At 39.4% G+C, this 21,088-nt stretch overlaps 1 protein-coding gene across 1 annotated transcript; it reads left to right on the top strand.

Annotated features, from left to right (window-relative positions):
- The first annotated feature begins 4,035 nt into the window (after positions 1 to 4,035).
- LOC112554321 (neuroendocrine convertase 1-like) lies at positions 4,036 to 20,979 on the top strand. The gene is made up of 17 exons (XM_025222057.1): positions 4,036 to 4,161; positions 4,295 to 4,510; positions 4,740 to 5,575; positions 12,446 to 12,550; positions 14,426 to 14,548; positions 14,902 to 15,022; positions 15,248 to 15,285; positions 15,826 to 15,902; positions 16,332 to 16,420; positions 16,744 to 16,916; positions 17,066 to 17,278; positions 17,854 to 17,954; positions 18,239 to 18,478; positions 18,922 to 19,079; positions 19,625 to 19,758; positions 20,303 to 20,410; positions 20,716 to 20,979. The coding sequence occupies exons 3-17, from the start codon at positions 5,408 to 5,410 to the stop codon at positions 20,911 to 20,913; spliced, it is 2,046 nt and encodes a 681-aa protein (XP_025077842.1). The 5' UTR covers positions 4,036 to 4,161; positions 4,295 to 4,510; positions 4,740 to 5,407; the 3' UTR covers positions 20,914 to 20,979.
- Positions 20,980 to 21,088: the final 109 nt, after the last annotated feature.

Raw genomic sequence — 21,088 nt, forward strand, 5'->3', positions numbered from 1 at the left:
CACTGATTGGGCCTGTCGAAGGGCGGAACTTCTGCTCCCGAGACGCTTTTAAAAGATATTCATTTGCGTGGAATGGCAGAAGAAACATTTGCAACAGACTGGAGCAGCACGAGAGGCATGTGTCCGTCATCAAGGGGCTATATCTGGACTCGGGAGCCTGCGATAAATGGGATGTTAGAAGGCCAGTGAGAATAAGCTTGAGGGGAAACTACTCCAGGTTCGGTTAGCTGAAAAATGGTCTGGAGGGACGAGGTTTGTAAAGCCCCCTGGTTGACGAGCCCGGCAAAATGCATCGTGGGCAAAGAAATCAGAATTTGAGAGACACACTCAAAGCACGAGATATATCTGTTGCCCATTACATGTCTTTTTTTTTCTTTCTTTTTTCTTTCTGTTTCTCGGTCGCTCACACAGTCTCTCTCTCTCTCACTGCTATTCCCGTTTTGATGTTTCGTTACTAATCATCCTCATGGTTAGCCTATCACGTGCCATCGACATTTGATCAGGTAGACAAGGATCTCTGTTCCTCATCCCACGAAACACACTTCATTCCTGTGTGCATGAGACAGCACGTGCATTAATTGTGTTTGTGTGTTGTGTGTGCGATGAGAAAGGTAGGTAAGTGTATGGATTTATACATAGGACATTTATGCATGGACTCATCCAATTACATATTCACAAAGTTTATCATAACTGCTTATCAATAACTGGTGAATGTATTTACTTATATGGACGTGTTAGTCGAGAAAATTTTATCAATATTCATATACATTCACGCATACAAGCACTTTTAGAAGTCTACATATGTTCACTCTCTTTATCTCTGCCTCTCTCCCTCACTCCTTACAAATTCTAGTAACAATTCAGACTTGTCCCTTTATTTATGTTAGCTGAATGTTCTAGTTCGTAACTAGTCTCAACAATTTATGCATTTTCACATCCTTGGTTCTATGATAGTCATATTATTGTTGCCATTGTCAGACCTTACGTGGGGCTGTGGTCCTGGAATAAATAAAGCGATCATCCTCCATTTCTCTTATTCATCATTCTCCAATGTACCTGTCAATGCAGCACGGAGCACAACCGTCAAACTACACACTGCAATCACATAAAGCACAGATGTCGCCAGTTTATTTTTTTTTAACTGTCAACCACATGCTGCAGCCGGTAGTTATGCATGAAAAGTGTAGAAATTAAATCAGAAGTAAAAATCACGCAGGAACACCCTGCACGCCATCGACTGCATTCAAGGTAGTGTAAACAGAGATTTTAGACTGTGAGTGGCTACCTTGTCTAATGTACGGAATCAGAGCCGAATATTTTCTTTTTTTTTTTTAGATTGATGCTTTAAATTGCGGGAATACACACGTACAAAGCCATCAACATGTTTACACTATCAGGAGTCAACGTACGATGTAGTCCAGTGTAATACAAACCAGCAGACGACACAGATGATGATGATGATGATGATGATGATGATAACGTTCCATTTCTTACCTGACCCCAGGGTCTGAAATCTTATGTCTTTAACATGCCTATATCTTTGTGTACAATGATGCCTTTTGAAGATTTCGAGGTTTTCATGAATACCTTCAGCTGATGGTCTCCTCGTCCAATACTTTATTAGTTTTTGTAGATTTTACTTTGTGCTTCTCATGCTGTTCTCTTGTACAAGTGCATTGAGTTCACTATCCAGTGTTGAATGTCTGTAAATGTGTTTAGAAGTATCAAGAGACGAGCAATTTATACCAATATTCACTGTTATTCAGATGTGTTTGTATGTTTGTGGTAATGTCACAACAATCTCTCAAACGAGGGACCTTCTACGATGTTTCTTTGTTCTCTTTTTAAGAAGCCTTGCTTTCGGTAGGGAATTATTGCTTCAGTGCATTTATTTACAGGGTGAGATGTTTCCCTGGGCACCTGAAATAACCTTTTGGATCCTCACTTTTCTGACTGGACCCTGTATATGCAAGAGAGCATTGCCAAACTCCATCAGTAGAGTTCACAAAAAAAACCGAGCATAGATGTACAGAAGGAGTAGCTTGATTGTCAGACTCCATCAAAAAAGAACAAAACTGTACATGAGTAGGTTTCATCAGTAAAAATAAAAACTGGTCTTGAGCTCATACATATTATAATAGTGGTTGAACAAATGAACAAACACATACAAATCATATTTTTACTCCCATTGCATTGAACACACTGTTGCTTACATCTTCATTAAAGTTTCAACTAGACAAACAAAGAGGCCAAATTTATTGTAGGAACAATTTTTTTTAGTAAGAGAAAATTTAAACATCATTTGGAACATTTACACACATATGTCACAAATGCCCCACGTGTCTCTTTGTATCTTTTCATCAATATTTTCTTTATTCTTTCCTTTTTCTCCCTTCAGTCCTCACATAGTCTCTTTCTGTTTTTTTTTATAACTGAGCACGCTGAATGCCGCTTACTGTTATATCTCAGTTTTTTGTAAGGATAAATATATGACTAGATTATAAGTTTGCTAGCTGTTGCTGGCATTTTATCTTATCAGTAGCTAAGGATGAAGCACGCTGGGGAAGAATGTCCTAACACAAGTCATAATGGCTATCTGCACTGCAATCTTTGACTGTTCCTGGTTTTCCTAATATATATTCTTCTTTTCTCCTTTTTTGATGTTCCAGCTGGAGTTTTCTTCATCTAGTCCTTCTTATTGACATCAGAATGAAGTATGAGCTGTCCTGGCATACAATCATGAAATTGCCGACATTTGTCATTACTTGTTCTTAGCAACACAAAACGTTTTGCTCCCTGTTGCAGCCCCTTAATGAACCTTCATCTGGACATAAACTAAAAAGTATGCATGGAGCTTGAATCCGGGCTTAATAGAATTTAGGGTGGTAAAAGTAAGTAATACAAGTTATGCCTGTTGACAATCAGTAAGTTTGTACCATAAATTAGGAGAGTCAGTTATCTGTTCTGTTTTTCTGACAATTTTTTAAAAGCTTAAAATTAAATTTGTGTCGAAAACAATGAAAAAACACATGAGAGGGGGAGTTACTCCTTAAATGTTATTATTTATTACAAGTAACTCTACGGTGCCTGTCATACCAAGCAGGAAAAAAGAGAAGAAGAGTAAGACACTGAGGACGAGAGGAGAAAAAGAGAGTGAGATAAAAGAACTAAAGAAAGACAAGCTTACTAAAGATTGTTTTAAAGTGATCCGAGTCAGTTCGAAATGAGAGTTATGGGTTTATTTCACAAGAATAAATTCAGTTTCTTGGGGTTCACGAAGAGGCCGCTAATTCATATTTTTTTACTTCGATCCATTTATCTCATCGCTAAATGCAACTGCGTTCGAGAATTACCCTAATGATAAAGAAATTTTTAAAATTGCTTAAATAAGCCTTATAACAGATGATCTTGCCTTCCAAAACTTCCCTCTACGGCTTCAGCATGATATTGTGTTAATATATAAATTGTGAGACAAGATAACGGACAGATTGACTGAGTGACCAATGGACTGTGGACGGACAAGAAACAAGTGATAAAATCCAGGCTGTATTTTCCTTTCATGTCCTCTTCCTCTACAAAATGATAAATAGAGACAATCATCTAGAAAAATAAATTCTCCTTTAATACCACTGATGTATTAAAGTCTTGTCATGTAAATAGCAGCCGATCTTTGAGTACACCTTCTGGAAATTCGCATTGAAGTAGAACCCTCGACTTTGTGTAATGTCTAAGGAAGAGGAAATTGTCAGCGCCATGAAGTTAATTCATTTGTTTTTACTTCATAAATGCAATGGAATGACACATGAAAAGATTCATAAGGAAGCAGACTTCAGTGCACGCGCCCACACACACACACAGGGAGAGAGAGAAAGAGAGAAAGATAATCTGTTGAACTCTGGCTGTAGGCAATCATGAATGTGTCGGCCACTGTACTACACGCTCTCGAAGTAAAAGTTTGGCGCTAGTAAAGGGCAAAGCCAGCAATTAGACCTTGTGTAGCCATTTGTGACAAAAGGCACATAATTGAGAGACATATTATCTGTAAAAAGCCGGCCAGCTGTAGAGCGGAACAACACACACCGAACACTTCATGATTGTTAGACTGCAGGCTGCAGCACAGGCCATCCCGTCCTCCTGTATTGGTAGGCGGGGGACCAGATGGTATGTGTGTTTACACATAACTCTGTGTGTATATACGCGTGCGTGCGTCCGTGTGTGTGATGCGCTCAGCGAGTAGAGTCAATTGGAATACTAAGTATAGATATTTTATCATTTTATTATATTTGTTTGTCAGAGACCACAGTGTCATCAACAGGCCGTGACCCAGGACATCTACATGCCACACGAGAGTCCTACCTGCGCACATACAGAACGTCGTGCGCGTGTATCTGCAATTGCACGCTTTGCACGCGCAGAACGCACACAGCCGTCGCTCGCATTCAAGTCATAAAAAGGCTCGGGAAAGAGAAAGACAAAAGTGGATAAAAGGAACGCAGGAAAGGAGAGTAAGGTGAGCTAGAAAGAGTGGGGAACAGCCCATTAGCATCAAGACGATTGAATTGTATGCGATACACTCTTTTTTTTTTTTTTTTTAATACTGCCTGAAAAATACATTATTTCATCAAGTGGCACAGCATTAATAGTCCAGCTGTCGAGTCACAGAATTTTGATATTCCTGTGTGTAGGATTTATTTTTTTATTTTATTTTATTTTTTTTTTCTTTTTGTGCTCTGATGAAGCTGTCCTGAGAAGCATCGTCGTGTCTTGACGCCGCGAACGTGATTCACTGAGGCAGAGAGTGAAAAAACAAAGATGAAACCGCAAAGACGTTGGACTTTGGAAATGCGCACCAAGACTGTTTTGGTCCCCAAAAAAAAAAAGGAAAGGACACTCTGAGATAAGGTGAGGGTAGGTCTGGCACGGCTGAAAGAGCAGGCACATTGTGGCCGTGTCACCTGTTGCATGTGCGTCATCTTCCCACGACACGCGCCTGCCTGCCTGCCGACGCCCGCGCACGGGCGCACGGATATAGCCGCAGATGTGGAACGTGGACACCAACAGACGCACGCATGGGCCTCGTGGCTTTGATTTGAGAAGATACTACAGCGATATGTTTGTCGAGGTACATTTGTTATCTTAGACTGACAGTGACGGTAGGCCCACCAGTGGCCCTCTCTCCGACAACATCTCTCATTGAATCAGCTGGGTTTGATGAGAGAGAGAGAGAGAGATAGTAAAAAAAGATTAAAAAAATAAACAACTCAAGGTTCGAAAACACTCATAAACATCAGCAGAAATCAAGACAGAAGTAAGCGGACTAATTTATCTCAGTGAAACCTCAACTGGCGTCCAGTCGGTTTCTAAAACTACTAAACATCTGACTGAAGACCAGGGTAAGGACAATATTATGCTCAAAGAATTTCAGCTGCTTGTGATAACCGTCACACTGCTCTGCCATGGAAGTGAAATAAAAGGAGAGAATCACTACATCAACAAATGGGCAGCCCAAATAGAAGGTGGTCTTGACCAGGCCACGAGAATCGCAAAGCGCCATGGATACAGTTTGGTTGAAGCAGTAAGTACGATGTCGTCTTGTGATATTAGTGTGTTGTGCACAGTCTGCATCATTTGATAGTCGTGAGTACCATTTTCTCCTTCCATGCCTGGGTGTGTTAAACATAAGCTGTATCATTAGTTTGCTTGCATATTTGTGGTTCTTGCATCATTCTGAGTTATTGTATATTTTAGTTGAGTTTCACAAAATTGTTCAACTATTCTTTTTTCCTGCTTTTCTTAAATATTAGAAGTCGGTTTAACAAATTTTTTTTTCGCTGTTCTGTTTGCTTCATCAGCATTTATCTATTTATTTATCCACTATACATCATCAAAGTTATGTAAAGCCACAACATTAATATCCATACCTTATGGCACACACAGTGTGTGATTACAAGCTCGACCGGAGGGTCATGCCTATGGCAGTGTGTTCCCCCGATGACTTGCTGCCATATGGTAGTAGTTGAGCTCTACTGTCGTGTCTCTTTAATCTATCTTTTGTCCTACTTTTGAACAACTGCGCTGTCATCGCTGTGTTCATTGTATACTATTAGCTAATAATGGATCGATGTACAGCTTCCCGACTTTTGGAAAATTGCCATATGTAAGGGGAGAGTCACTCGGTCCATTTTATTACCTAAACTGCTCTTTAGCTTCGCATTTAAAAAAATTTGTTTTTATATCGTTTCTCATTTGGTTTTGCGTGTCATATTTCATTATTAGTATACTCACACGAGCGCGCGCGCACACACACAGAACAGAAAGGGTTCAAATTGAAATTTTTGGCAATTATTTAAACATTTCTTGTGAAAGCTGGAGACTTCAGCAGACCTGTACGGTGACTGGTTAGAAATAATACAAGAACTGTTTTTATGTTACTAGACTTGCAGGTTACACATCAGACAGCATCATGACTGTAACAAATGTACCTGGCTTTTGTCCTAGCAACGTATGTAACTTATCTGACACAGCTTGCACTACGGCAACATTTTTGCTGATGACTCACTAGCTAATTAACAGTTCTAATTATTGGCTTTGTTCCCGTTATGGTCTTATTGCTCTCCCTTTGTTTATATTTTTTATTTGTTAGTTGGTTATTTGAGTATTTAATTAATAATTATTTAGACACTTTGGTATTTATTTATGTAAAGTTTCATTATTTAGCTATCTGTTCTTTTTCCATTTTTAACTATGTTAGATTGCTCATGTTTAAAGCACTCCAGCCAATTGTGGTGCCGTTATTTTTCGTATTATTTTGAAATTTGATGACATCTGGGTGTATTATCGCTAAACATTTCGACACCAAATTTGTAAACAACTCTCCTGAAACCGCGACTGACATCCTACTTGGCGCAGTTGCATCCATCCGCTCGACATCGTTTATCGCGAACCGTGTCGAGAGATGCGAAAGTCGATCAATAAAACCTGCGCCTAGTGGTTTGTTATCACTAGAGGTTTAAAACAATTTGGAGTCGAGTAGTAAGATGATAGGGAATCTTTAAAAACAATAAATGCAAGCCAATCTGTTGATCAACGATCATTCACGATCGGGCTAAAGTTTTTAAGGTCTGTACTTTCTTTGAGTAAAGCTGATAACTTTACGCTTTATATTTCAGTACACTGAATTTATCAATTCAGGAAGGACTAATATTGTATACTTCAGCAGATAGCTGGGATATAGTTTTTAACTTAAAGATATAGTAAAGGCTGTGGTGTGCTGTGTGACGTCAGCGAGGGAGAGGAAGTGTCGGTCATTGCTAGGATTGTCGGTGATGTATTGTTAGTTGGATTAATGATATATATATATATTATTGCTAGCAATCAAGATGGCTATGAGCAATGTCCAACCATATCGTTGTATCAGCTCACACTAGCATTGAGTTGACGTCCGCGGCGCACGAGACTTCGTTGAAGCAAACAAAAGAGACCCGTGTAGTGTCTCTCATTAAACACAACATCATATAAGATATTCAGTTTTTTCCATATAGACACGAAAATAGACGAGATTCACACTGATCCTACATTTCACGAGATTTTAAGCAGTTTTATTTTTTGTCTGCACAGTCCCTTTAATATTTTCTGATGCGTAAGCATCGCTCACTCACATGTGTGGACACTCAGAACAGAGATGAAATCTCTTTCGACAGCAAAACGTTCAAACCATATTTTCAGTAAATGTGGGATTGGAGGTGGAATTTCTATATCACATCAAGTCAGCCGGCTCGGTACACAGATGCAGTATACATACATACCCAAGACGAGATTTGAGCGCACGAAACATTTATCGTGGTGACAGGTGCTAATCGTTGTGCCACGAGATCGCGCCATCAGTAAATATTTTTACATATTATAAAGCTGTGTTCCAAATGTCTCATTTAGAAAATATTTTAAATAATGCTTTTTTTCCTATTAGAAACTCATTTTTCTGTTGAAATGTGCGCAGTGTGTTTGTATCTAACCATTCAGTCATAAATTTCCTTTTGTTCCCTTCTTTTCTAATTTTCTCGTTGTTAATTTTTTAAATGTCAATATATCAGGTATAATTAGTGCTTTGTGTACTGCAAGTTCAGAATTAGCGTACCAAGCATGTTAGTATTCCAGTATAAGACAGAAATAGTATGTTAGTGCGATAACCTAACGGAAAGTAATTAAGCGGAATGGTAGAAATTGGCGCCGTGTACCTGCGTATGTTTGTTATGAAGAGGAATAATACTTCTCAGTGAAAGCTCTACAAGGTGTCTTTGGGCACAGACATCTTCGTAACTGTGCACAGTGTTATTGGAAATGTCCACAGTTTCTGCAGATAGTCACAGACAACCGTTACATATTATCCCAAGTCTGTAAAACTAAAGAAAACCAAAGTCAACCATTGTACGCGTCCAGAGGAAGTCATGAAGCAGAGGACAAAGCTCATCATTTAATTAAAGAGATTTTTTTAAATCTCCCACACCAGAGAAGCTTTTAGCGTGGTCACGTGATCATGAAATGAAACATCCTTCACATCTTTGAAGAGATCACAAGGGATTCAGGGATGCTGTTTGATCAAAAGCTTAAGGGTTTTCTTTTCATTCGTTGTATTCTTAAGGTGTATCTTTACATTTATTTATTTTTCAGGACGATCTGCTCTTTTGTAAAATATGTCTTCAATATTTGTGAGAGCAAACCCAGCTGTTTATTACTTTAAAAGGAAGAAGTTTTCATAATGGTATCGAGACATTGACTTATTCTAATTACTTTATCTCGGTGAGTGGTTCACTGTATCTAGTGTAAGAAATATCATGAAGGCCAATCAGACCGTGTCCTTTTGCAGAATTTTTAACTAATCCTGATAATCCCATGTATCCATATGTTTGGCTAATAGAAAAAGCATGGCGAGTTTTTGACTCAGTGGCTCAATTTTGGAGGAAGGTAAAAGCAGATGTTGACAGAGGAAGAACTGAATGACAAACACAAATGAATATACTGACCAAACCATGCAGGGTTACCTTAAAGCTGTTTAACAAGTGCCTCTGTTCAAGTCATGTCAGTGCTGGAACTCTTCAGTCCCCCTCATGACCAGCATCGTTGGACCAGCAATTGCAGGACAGTACGCGCCAAGGGATTGTACGAAAGGATACATAAATGCATGATACCCTTTCTCCTCCTAAGACTTCGCTTAGAGATGGTCATATCAAAAAGGGAAGAGAGAAACAAGACAGGGAGACAACTCTAAGCACAGGAGATGGGTGCACTATCTTTTCTACCTCTCTGAGACTCTTTGTCGCTCAGTCCGTCATTCACTTCTCAGACGGTCAAAACCCTGAGTTGCTAAAAATGTAAAAGGAACGAGTTCTCCGTAATTTTCAACTGGTTTATATGCATGCGACTGACAGATAAATGACACACGGCATAAAACCCATCCTCTGCTATTTATTTCCATTTATTACAGACAGGAAAATATTCCAGACACTGCATTTTAACCACATGACAGACTGCTTCTGCTTCTAAAAAATATATAAATCTGCTACATTATATTTCCAGTTTGAAAACTTGGCATTGGGTCTTTTTTTTTCATTTGCTGAAATGTAAGAGCAATAACCAAGAGAAATGTTTGGCAACGTATGGAAATAAGAGGTTGTCACGATTTCACGCTTAGAGGAGAGGAAAGAAATGTTTGTCTACTGGAGACGACTGACCGAGCGGTGGATCAATGTCGTCTGTTGATATAAGGTTTCCCAGAATTTATAGTTCTTTATTATTGCGAAATTAAGAGGCTCAGTAGAAAAGACTAGTATGTGCACCATCAATAAATGGATTTTGTATGAAGATGTATTCATCCCTTCTTGTTTTAAAAGTTTGCGTTTCTTAGACCGTGGAAGCATCAAGATGTTCAACACTTCAGTCCAATTTTTCCACCTCGGTGGTTTGGAAGGGTGCTTTTGGGGATTGAATCACAGCCTTAGACAAACATTTTTCCTTTAAATTGATTATTTAATAGAAGGAGGACCTACTCAAAATCTGTTAACTGCTAGGTCTGCCGTAGAAAAGCTTTTACTTCTCTACATTACGATCCAAAGGGCTTAGGTCTTATCCAAAAGATGCAAAACCCTTAATATAACAAATAAAAAAAGTTTATTTGTATTTTAATTTACTGATCGTAGATTTACAATAAAATAATATGTACGAAAAGTATCAATATTTCATTTTACTGCTATTTTTTTTCATGAGACTTATTCAACCAAAACGGGCGCGACTGACAGACAACTAATTGTAAATGTTATCTACTTCTTTATTTCCTTGCCACCTGTGTAGTGATTGTGACAAACGATACACCAGAAAATGAACATGCAAACAAGATAGTATCGATCTGGCATCGTGTCGATAGTCCACCTGGACTGCATCTATGTCTAGATGTTCCACTTGTTTGATAGCATATGAGATATCCGACATATTTGCTGATTTTTCTTTATTAGTTTTTTACATACCTATTGGTAACTTCCTCTGGGTTCGAAATGTTGTCGGTTGAATGATAATAGTTTAGCTGCACTTAACGAAATATTTTATGCTAGTGTATGTAAATAAATTAATTGCTTTCAGGTTTGTAATTACATTTGCCGTTCCTGTCGAATTCCTGTCTATATTACTTGTGGTCTAATAATTAGTAGAAATCATCGATATCATTTTACATACACGTCCGAAAACGCAATCACATGCACTCTAACACACACACATACACACAGGAAGAGAAGATAAAAGTAAACAAAGGTACAAATAAAGTTGTGTAGAGGAAATGAACAGACAGGTCATTTGAAATGAAGTATAGGCTGTATATGACTGTGTGTTTGTCAGTCTCACCTGTGTCTGAACTGACAGCTTTCAAAGCCATTGTCATTTCCAAACATGTACAAATATATCCTACATCAATGGTCAGGAATGTCCTTGCGTTACCAAGGCTACAGCCAATCAAGGAGCTGCGACCATCTGTTATGTTGGCTTTCGTGACGTCACGGTGTAGACGCTTATTTACTTATATTTAAGGAAATATTTTACTGAATTTTTTCTACTTAAAATGAAGATAATTTATGATAGAAATATAGTCAGCAGCCCATCCCAGCTCTGTATAAAGAGGCACAACTGTTACAGTGGGACAATATTTTAATCACTTCAGAGGTTTCGTGCTGCTGTCTGGGTGATTACTGTGTGAGGATATGCCCAGCAAACAAGCAAGATTCGGCCAAGCTTGGCCCAAGCTTGGCCGAATCTTGCTTGTTTGCTGGGTAAAGACTGCTTGTAAAATACGATGATGTTAAGATGCTGATCATGGCGTAGCTACCAGTGAGCATAGTGGTGGAGGAGAAAGAGAGACTATGAGAAGGAACATGAGAGGGGGAGGATAAAACAGTAGGGAGGGATGCAGTCCAGGGCACGCATTCGAAAACTTTGGCAGTTTACCTTTGGATAAACTTGCCCTTAACTTGGTAGTGAACCAGATGTTTAAGACAAACACCTGATATCTATCCAACTGAGGAGGTGAAGTGAGGGAACTCCCGAAAAGCATTGCCGTCGCGCATGCGTGTTTAAATCAGACTGTGAAGCAGAAAACTTACTGTTCATCAATAAAACAAGCAAAACGCTATGAAAGGCAGGAGGAAAGCAGGTGACAGGTTTTGATATCCTCCTGTCCCAATCAATACCAGCGTACAAACTTCTCGCCCGTTATTCATCCTAAGCCCGGGCACTGACGTGGTGAAAATCTCCGCCTCTTTCTATGGCGGAAATCAAATAAATCCGAATTAACTCTTGCTCGGAGAGAGAGATTTGCATCTTAACTCCCATCTGGCCTCGCCGCGTTTCTCCTGCGTGCTAGAGCCTCAAAGGAAACAACTCGTCAACTCTCGCCACTTTGTGATTTAACTCCCTTGAAATTCTAAAGCTCGCTGACTTGGGGCTCGCTCTCTAAGAGGAGGAAGGGGCTTGGGGCTGATGATGATTGAGAAAATGGTGTTACAAGAAACAGCTTTTGTAACTTCACACAAGAAAGAATGGGAGAGAATCCTTTGACAGCTGAACAATAGTTGATGGATTATTAAGCTCGTCATGATTTACCTCCCTTTGTTTCATGGCATTAGTAAGGCATGTATCAGGCTAGTTACTGCATGTGCAAGGCTCTTGAAAAAAAAAGTAGAAAACTCTTCTAGTAAATCATTGTGATTTATAATTATTTAGGATTAAAGCTGATTTCTGTGTGGGCAGATGAGGTCTAGGAAATAAAAAAAACACTTTTATACATGTACTTTATGCTGTTTTACTGAATGACTAACGATTATTTATTTGTCAGACGCATTGCACAATTCAGAAATGAAGAGCAGCTTTTTGTCTCCCTGCCTCTAATTATTCAATTATTATGATGCAGATTCCTCACCTGGATGACTTCTACATTTTACTTCGCGATGATGTCCCCACGAGATCCAAGCGCAGCGCACATCATCACACACGCCGCCTCACCGAGGACAGCGAGGTAAGAACATCTCGAAACTTCTTCACCAGATTAAGACACCTTTTGAATGGTTCCTTTGCACATGGGGTCTGAAGTTTTTTCCATTACTGTAGTTCGGTAAATTACTAAGAAAGAAAGGAAACTGTTTAAAAAGATTAATGTTGTTATTTACAAACTATGTTTCCGTCCAGAAAAATATCGAAATTGCGTAGTTATAAACAAAAAACTTCTATTATTAATAAATCGTCAAGGGTTCTTTATGTAGGTGCCAGATGATACAAAAGATAAAAAAAACTGCAGTGGAAGGGAATATTACTAATTGACAGTCTCTTGAGTAACAGTGGTAATATACTATACCTGTAAAGCATCAATATTACAATTATTACCATTTAATTAGGAGATTAATGTGTCCTATCTATGACTAAGATAACAATGGTTCACACAAAAAAGGTGATAATTTATCACCGGTAATACAGATATCTCAGGTGTAGGTAATGAGTAGCTGTAGACAGCGGTCGACCAGCCTCAGCTGTGCGACTAACGGCTGTGCTAGTATGGGTGCTATTTCAGAAAAAGAATAAATAAACAAACGAATAAATGGGTAAAAGACATAAAGAAAGAAAGCTTTTATTGGCCTAATGTGCTTTCAAAATAAATAAATAAACTGAACTTTATTTGGTTTTATAACTACAATAAGATAGCTTTATCTTGTAGGACTTGACGGTTTTTAAGATTCAGGAATGCTAAACAAGTTTTTTTTTCAAATTACAAGGTAGAGAAATTACTTCAGAAATGTGATTAATTTTTGTCCTTTCCTGTGATATAAACCTCATAATACCACTATGAGCAAAAGAGTAAAGAGTAATGTCACAAATGTCCAAGAAACCTTATTATAATCACTTTCCAACTGGCTGCTTATAGTGTAGAAACATCGTTGATAATTTCTGATATTAGTAGACTTGGTTTCTTGGTGACCGATTATTCAGTCAAATTTCCAGAAGTCTTAATCTGAGTTATGACCCGTCGATTGGCACAAAAACCAATACTAACAAATTATTTAACCTGATAGGACATTAACATGGATTTACTGTTCTTCCGGTTTGTTTGTTTGTTTGTTTGTTTGTTTGTTTGTTTGTTTGTTTGTTTTTAGTTTGTTTTTGTTTTATTGTTGATTTTTGTAGAAGTGAGTTGAGTAAATTTACTATCAAGTGAACGAATCATTTTCGGAAAGCACTTTTCTTACGAATCTGGCACTGTCGCAAATGTCGCTTTTCAACCGATAAAATCCTTTGAAATAAAAGGCAGCAGCCAGCTGTCACCTTGGGTTGCACTGCATACTAAGCGCAGCCAGAAGGTGGAATTAACTCATCAGCAAGGGAAATCACCCGCCGTCACAGTTCCTTTCCTCCCCATCTCATGGCGCACTGGGGAAAATGTGAGGACTGCCAACTGTCCGTCCTTTGGAAGCTAGTTAAAGACGTCACTTCCGGTTCCGCCCGCTGTGCGCTATTCCCAGTGATAATCTGCTCTTAAATGACAATTTCCGATAAATGTCGTGAGCAGATTTGCTTTGGGGCAGTGCTAGCCACTCGTTCTCTGCTTAATGTCATCAGTCAATACAGGAAGGTCCGTTACACCAATGGCGTCAGGTCAAAGGGGGTTACGTCTAAAGCAATGGAGAAAAATATGTCTTTATATCTGCCCCTAATCTATCTAGAGCAAGCAAGCACACACAAAATTGCAGAAAAACTTGTGCGTATGGGTGTGCTTAGATGTATTAGAGAAAGTATTTTGTGTAGGTGCCAGATGATGTGCCAGGTGACGTGTGTGCAACAGAGACAAAGAGAGATTGTGTGTGTTCTTGTAATCCAAGAAGTAATGTTCTTGTCTGTAAAGGTGATCTGGGCAGAACAGCAGGTGTCGAAATCTCGTGTTAAAAGAGAAGTTAAAGCAAGCTACATTCGAAGTGATGGAAGTGTTGGATTCAATGATCCGATGTACAACTCCCAGTGGTACCTTGTGAGCTGTTTATTTGTGCTTTGCGATTTCCTACTCTTGGCTTATAATTACACTTTCAGTTTCGATCATCTTTTAAATATTGCAATCTGTGAAATGTTGTAAAATAACAATAGAAGGAAATATATTTGAAATTACCCAAAGAATAAGGTAACTAAATAATTTACAGATTATGGTATACAGACAGCCCTCAGAATACTTTCGCAGTTGTGTATTTCGTGCTCCTCTAATATTACCAATTAAATAATTTTTTTATCTGATTTGTATATATCTGTTCTGACAAATATCGCCTTAGTAATTTCACGAGGCTACATCGGGGTGAGCTGACATCACTGTTGGTCTCTCTTGCCTCACAGCACGGCAAGCAGGACGAGCACCAGGTCCGCAGACAGGGTCCCATCAAGAACATGGCGATCGAAGAGGCCTGGAAGACAGGAGCTACGGGCAAAGGAGTCGTCCTTTCAGTTCTGGACGACGGTAGTTTTGTCATAGTCTTCTTCTGGTCAACATTATTGTCAGAAATTCCTCCTCAGATATGTTATCTACTCCTTTACTTTATATATTCAGCTCTATTGATAATATCTGACAGATGTAACGCTGACCAGCGTGTTTATAGAAGTGGGTGTATTCATCATGGTTTAGATAGCATCAGTGTATTCCAGAACTTACAGAAATTTTAAGAGGTTTATTGTTTTTGCACAGGTATTGAGCACAACCATACGGATCTTGCCCAAAACTACGTACGTATCTAAAGTTGCAAATATGTACAGTAACTTTAATTATGATTTGGACAATCTATGCTACAATAGACTAACATTCTCACTTGACTACACACGATCGCTATGCAAAACAGTGTTAGTACAGTGTAGAACAATCTTCTGTAGATAGGATTTCTTTTAAAGACAATCACTTTAGATAGATAAATAGAAAAATATTTAAACGCGCATCAACTCGCATAACACTACATACATTCTCCCTGTACCCATGAACTTGCACAACACTTGAGAGGATAATTTTTATTTTTTCCCACCTGTACAGTCAGTTTATCTCGCTCTGTAACGTGTTCCAGCTGGTCAGATTCTTCTACAATGTTCTAATCGTGAACTGTTTAAGGCACTTGTTAACAAAGCAAATATGGACCAAGATTTAACAAAGATTCGCATTGATTTTACATAATGAAAAAGCTTTGCAAGATGGTACAACTTTCGTCCATATTTGTTAGATTAACAAGTGTGTGTCAGTGATGTACTAACCTCAGCCACTGTAAATGTTTACTGCAGGACCCGTTTGCCAGCGGTGATCTCAATGACAACGACGACGACCCTTTCCCTCGCTATGACATCACCAATGAAAACAAGTTGGTATAAGTGTATTTAAAAAATTGACATACTAGAAAATTGCAGTTTAACTACTTCGGGTTGCCAACTTTGATGACAAACCAGCCACAAAAGGTCATGAAAACATTTTTAAAAAGTCACATGCCATCAATATGTATATCCTATCATGTCCATAGTTTGCTGGTCTTTATAGTCTGCTTCTTTCATTTATTTTTATACTCTATTAGATCTTCTCACCTGTGTCTATAATTTATTTTTTCATGCCAGCTGCGTCTATACTCTATTGCATTTGTTTCTTGCATATACATATATCGCTTCTCAATTTGATCTTAACACATACACACTATATATATATACATGTATATATAAACACATATATGTTTATAGACTCCATCTTTGTTCTATCTATATTCTCTATTGATGACATCGTTAGTTGCTCACGTTTTCAGACACGGGACTCGGTGTGCCGGAGAAATCGCCATGATTGCCAACAATGGTGTGTGTGGTGTGGGCGTCGCCTTCAAGAGCAGGATTGGTGGTGAGTACAGAGTCTGGTAGTTTGTGAAGAATGCACAGGTTGGTGGTAGACATACTACACGATGGCGAATACACAAAGTCATGGTACGTGCACAGTCTCCTAGTAAATAAACAGGTTAGTGATGAATATACAATTCTGTCCATTTTATGATCTGGCAATTTGGTGGTAAGTTCATGAGTTCGAAACATGACCGGGTAGATTAAAGCTCAGCCCGTTGTGGTACAATTTAGTTGGTATAGAGATAAAGATGTAAATATTATCGAAGAGTGTTTGATGTATGCCACAAGACTAAAGCTTACACTTATCTCACCATTCTTCGCCAGGTGTGCGCATTCTAGATGGCAAGGTGACAGACGAGATCGAGGCCAGGTCCCTGACCTACAACCTTTCTCACATCGACATCTACTCCGCCAGCTGGGGTCCCAATGATGATGGCAACACTTTAGAAGGCCCGGGGAAACTGGCGTCGCTGGCTCTACAGAAAGGTGTTACTCAGGTTGTATATCTTGTCTATCTCTGTACTACTGTGCATGGCGTTGAGTTGACGACGAACATAGTGTCAGTGTCAGTGTCAGTGTCAGTGTCAGTGTCATTTCTGCTGCTGCCGCTGCTGCTGCAACGTCCCGCTCCTCACTGTCGTGGCAGGGCCGACAAGGCAAGGGGGCCATCTACATGTGGGCTTCCGGAAATGGCGGGCGCATGCGTGACAACTGCAACTGCGACGGCTACACATCATCCATCTACACGTTGTCGGTGTCGTCGGCGTCTGAGCATGGTATCAAGCCTTGGTACAGCGAGCGCTGCGCCTCCACCTTCACCTCCGCTTACTCCAGCGGCAACATGGCCGACCACTCCGTGGTACAAACATGGCTGATATAATCCTTTCTTCCTCTCTATATATTTATAGGTGTTCTTATTTGTGTTTGGCTATAAGTTTTTATTTTTATTTTTTGATTGATTGTTATTTGAATTTTGTTTATAAGTCTGTTTACAGCTTATGGGTTAATTTGTTTCTGATGGGGTTGCGTTTCTGTGTCTTTACTTTCCTCCTTATTTTAATTTGTTTTGGTATGGCTATTTGTTGATTTTTTAAAAATTATTATTATAATTATTATATAAATTATTATAAAAATAAAATCAGGGTTTATTTGTTGTTTTAAGGTTGCGTTTGTTTGTGTTTCCTTTTTGTTTGTTTTTAATTTGTTTCTGTTTAATGCTTTCATGTTTGTTTGTCGTACAGTTGATGTTACATTATCATTTGGTTTCTTCATCAACAATACCAAAGGAATAAACGCTTATTCAATGTAAAACTTATGAGTCGGGCCAGGTTCTGTGAAGTTTACAGTCCGTGAGAAAAAAAAGACAAATGCTATATTCTTCTCCAAGTGTTGAGATTGCTATTCTTTCTTCAAACATCAAGTGGACTTTTTCAGGTGAGTGCAGACCTCCACAACCTGTGCACCACTCAACATACGGGTACATCGGCTGCTGCGCCCATCGCAGCAGGAATAGTGGCTCTGGCGCTGGAGAAAAAGTAGGACTGTTTTGCCAAAACGTTTTATTGTAATTTTGAATACTATTCATGCTTACCTCCTCGATTTCTTACTCACCCACACACGTGCTAGACGTGGAGGGGTTTTGTGAGAAGAAAGAGAGAATTAAAAGACCATGGGTACACTTTTATAAATTTATATTAGTAGTTAACATGAACGACAGTTCTGGAAAGAAAGAATGAGTGGATGACAGAGAGAAAAAAGAGCTCGTTTAAGAGAAATTCTACTTTATGAGAGGCAGTAAATATAACTCTTGAATCACCAGCCCCTCTCTAACATGGCGGGACGTGCAACATCTGGTGGCGTGGACGTCCAACATGGGGCCTCTAGAGGCTGAGAGTGGATGGTTCCAGAATGCTGCCGGCTTCTGCGTCAACCCAGCTTTTGGTTTCGGCCTCATGGACGCTTTCAAGCTGGTCGTCACCGCTGACCCGGAGACCTGGGTGAACGTGCCACCCCAGGTCACGTGCACAGTGAAAGCGAGTAATGCGTCTAACCTCCCTCAGTGAGTGACACGTCACATGTGCTCCTTTGGTGTAGTGTGTGTGTTTCATTCTGTTTATTGTTTGCAGAATGTAATGACTGGGCTTGACTGTTTACTACCTCCATCAAATGTTTATCAGCAAGCATAAGTCTCCATGCAAGTACCTCCTACCACCTTTTATGTAAATGTTATTAAAGTTCATGTAATGTTTGCTTATTACATTAACACGGGGGTAGTCTTGATATAATATCTACAGTTTTGTTTTGTAACCATGCTGCTAATCTCTGTGTAATATCTTGAGAATTCTTTCGCAAACATATTATTAGTCTCGTCCAATGTGTAGCTTATTGTTGTATAAGCATGTCCTCGTCTTCTTGCTATATCTAGAATGTTCTAGCATCAACACATTTAAAGTCCCCGTGTGAGGCTTGAAGATGGATTGTCCAACACGTATGTCTGTGCAGGAACCTGAACTCCGGACATTTCATCGAGGTGCAGATACAAACAAACGGGTGCGAAGACACCCCTAATGAGGTGAACTACATAGAGCATATAGAAGTCGTCTTCTCCCTCTCCTACACCAAGAGAGGTGACATCGGAGCTTCACTAGTATCGCCATCAGGTACAGCTTTCTAACCACTGCCATTCGGCACTATGATAATGTCATGTCTTCGTTAGTTTTAATCTCCTGATATGGGAATGTTTATTCCTCTTTTTTTAGTCTCTCTGCTGTTTTTTTATTATTATTTATTATCCTTCTCTGCTTATTTCTGTTTTTGTTTCAAATACCTTTAGTTAATCTTAGTTTAGCTGCATAACTTAGCTACACTGATGCAATAACCAGTTCTATGTTTTCTGTTCTCAATCAATCATTGATTTTACCTGTTTTTCTATTGTTTTTAAACTGCTTGCGTACAGCCTTATACTTCAATTATATTATAGCATGCAAATATTTCAGTCAGTTGTTTACCTCCCTTTAGTCACGGGCCCCGAGCCTCCATTGAATAACATACTTGAAGTCTTTCTGTCTCAGTTTCTGGTCTGCTGTGTGTGTGTGTCACTATCTGCCTTTCCTATACTTTCAAAGATATTCCATGAACTAAATAAATTGTAGATAAAAGTAAAAGTGTTACCTGTCTGTACCAAACACCTGGCTGATGTTTACAGGCACCGAGACAGTGCTAATGGAGCCCAGAGAGTATGACAGATCATCAGAAGGTTTTGACGAATGGCCTCTAATGGCGGTGCACTTCTGGGGGGAGAAACCTGAGGGAACATGGCGCTTCAGGGTCTACGACAAAGTGAGGGATTGATTATCATTAGAGATCAAACGGTCAAATTATACAAAGCTGCTTAATTTAATTCTTGATAGAATTTTTCAGGTCTCCGTCTACTCCACTGTTGTGTCGCAATATTATGTAGCACAAGGTCGTTAGTGATAACATGATGGATGACTGCGGAGAAGTGGTGGCCTTAGAATGACTAATATTACAAGCGACATCATTAATCCACTGATGTCACTAACAAATGGAGGAGTAGTTCACTCTCCCAACACATCGGCTTAGGTCAACAGAGAACACTTTCTGAACTGAGCTCTAGTCAACATGACCGCTTTACAATCTTCCTCCTCCTACTCCTCCTGCTCCTCCTCCTCCTCATCATCATCATCATTAAATGTTACCTTGTGTGACTAACGTTCATAGAAAATGCATGTTTCTCCTGGTTGTGAAGATGCCGGGTTTTTGTACTAAATTTTATATTTATTACTACGAACACCATGGTAATCCTAGTAAAAGGGAATTCAATATTTTCGTGTAAGACCTCTCGTCACGTGATTTGTTCCAGACGGACAATAAGAACCACGGTGTGCTGACAAACGTTTCCTTGGTCATTCACGGCACCAAAGAGATCCCTAACCACATGAAGAACGGACCCAAGAAGTGTGACGTAGAGGTGAGGGACTTAAGTAGTCAGCTGCTGATGTTGCTGCTGATGTAAAAAAGAGTATTGACTCTGTTAGGTCTCGAACGCCTATAGAACTGTCACCTTTTACTACACTGATTTCAAGTTAGTTACTGTAGCTGTACTCCCATGAAAATTAATTCAAATATGACATCTTGGTTTTTTTTAAGCATTATTATTATTTAACTAATGCAGTTTCGTGGCAAAGTATCATATATAGATATAGACGGGTTATTAAGCTCTGTTAAAAAAATTATGATTAGAAATATGCACACACTGGAAACTTTTCTTGACAGATGAAGGCGTATCAAAAGAATATGCAAGAAAAGCCAAAAGAAAACGAGGAGGCTCAGTACGCAGACACGGAGGTCAAGGCTGGGTTGATGAAGACCATTGAGGGCTTGCTGGCATCCTCCGCCATCAACAGCACGCTGCCGCCTGCCAAAGCGCGGGAAAATGCACTCATTGACCTTCTGCAAAGAGTGTATGTCTGATGTTAGCATCGGGGCCTAGGCGCAGCTGTTGACATTAAAATTGTTTGGGAGCCAGACACTGCTGAGTGTGCACGTGCATGCTCTCTTCCTTGCTGTGTGTGTGTGTGTGTGTCTCAGTATGTCTGTGTGTGTTTGACCATGCAAGCGTGTATGATTGGTTGCGGTGTATGTGTGT

Source organism: Pomacea canaliculata, linkage group LG13, assembly GCF_003073045.1.
Source record: "Pomacea canaliculata isolate SZHN2017 linkage group LG13, ASM307304v1, whole genome shotgun sequence".
Lineage (NCBI taxonomy): Eukaryota > Metazoa > Mollusca > Gastropoda > Architaenioglossa > Ampullariidae > Pomacea > Pomacea canaliculata.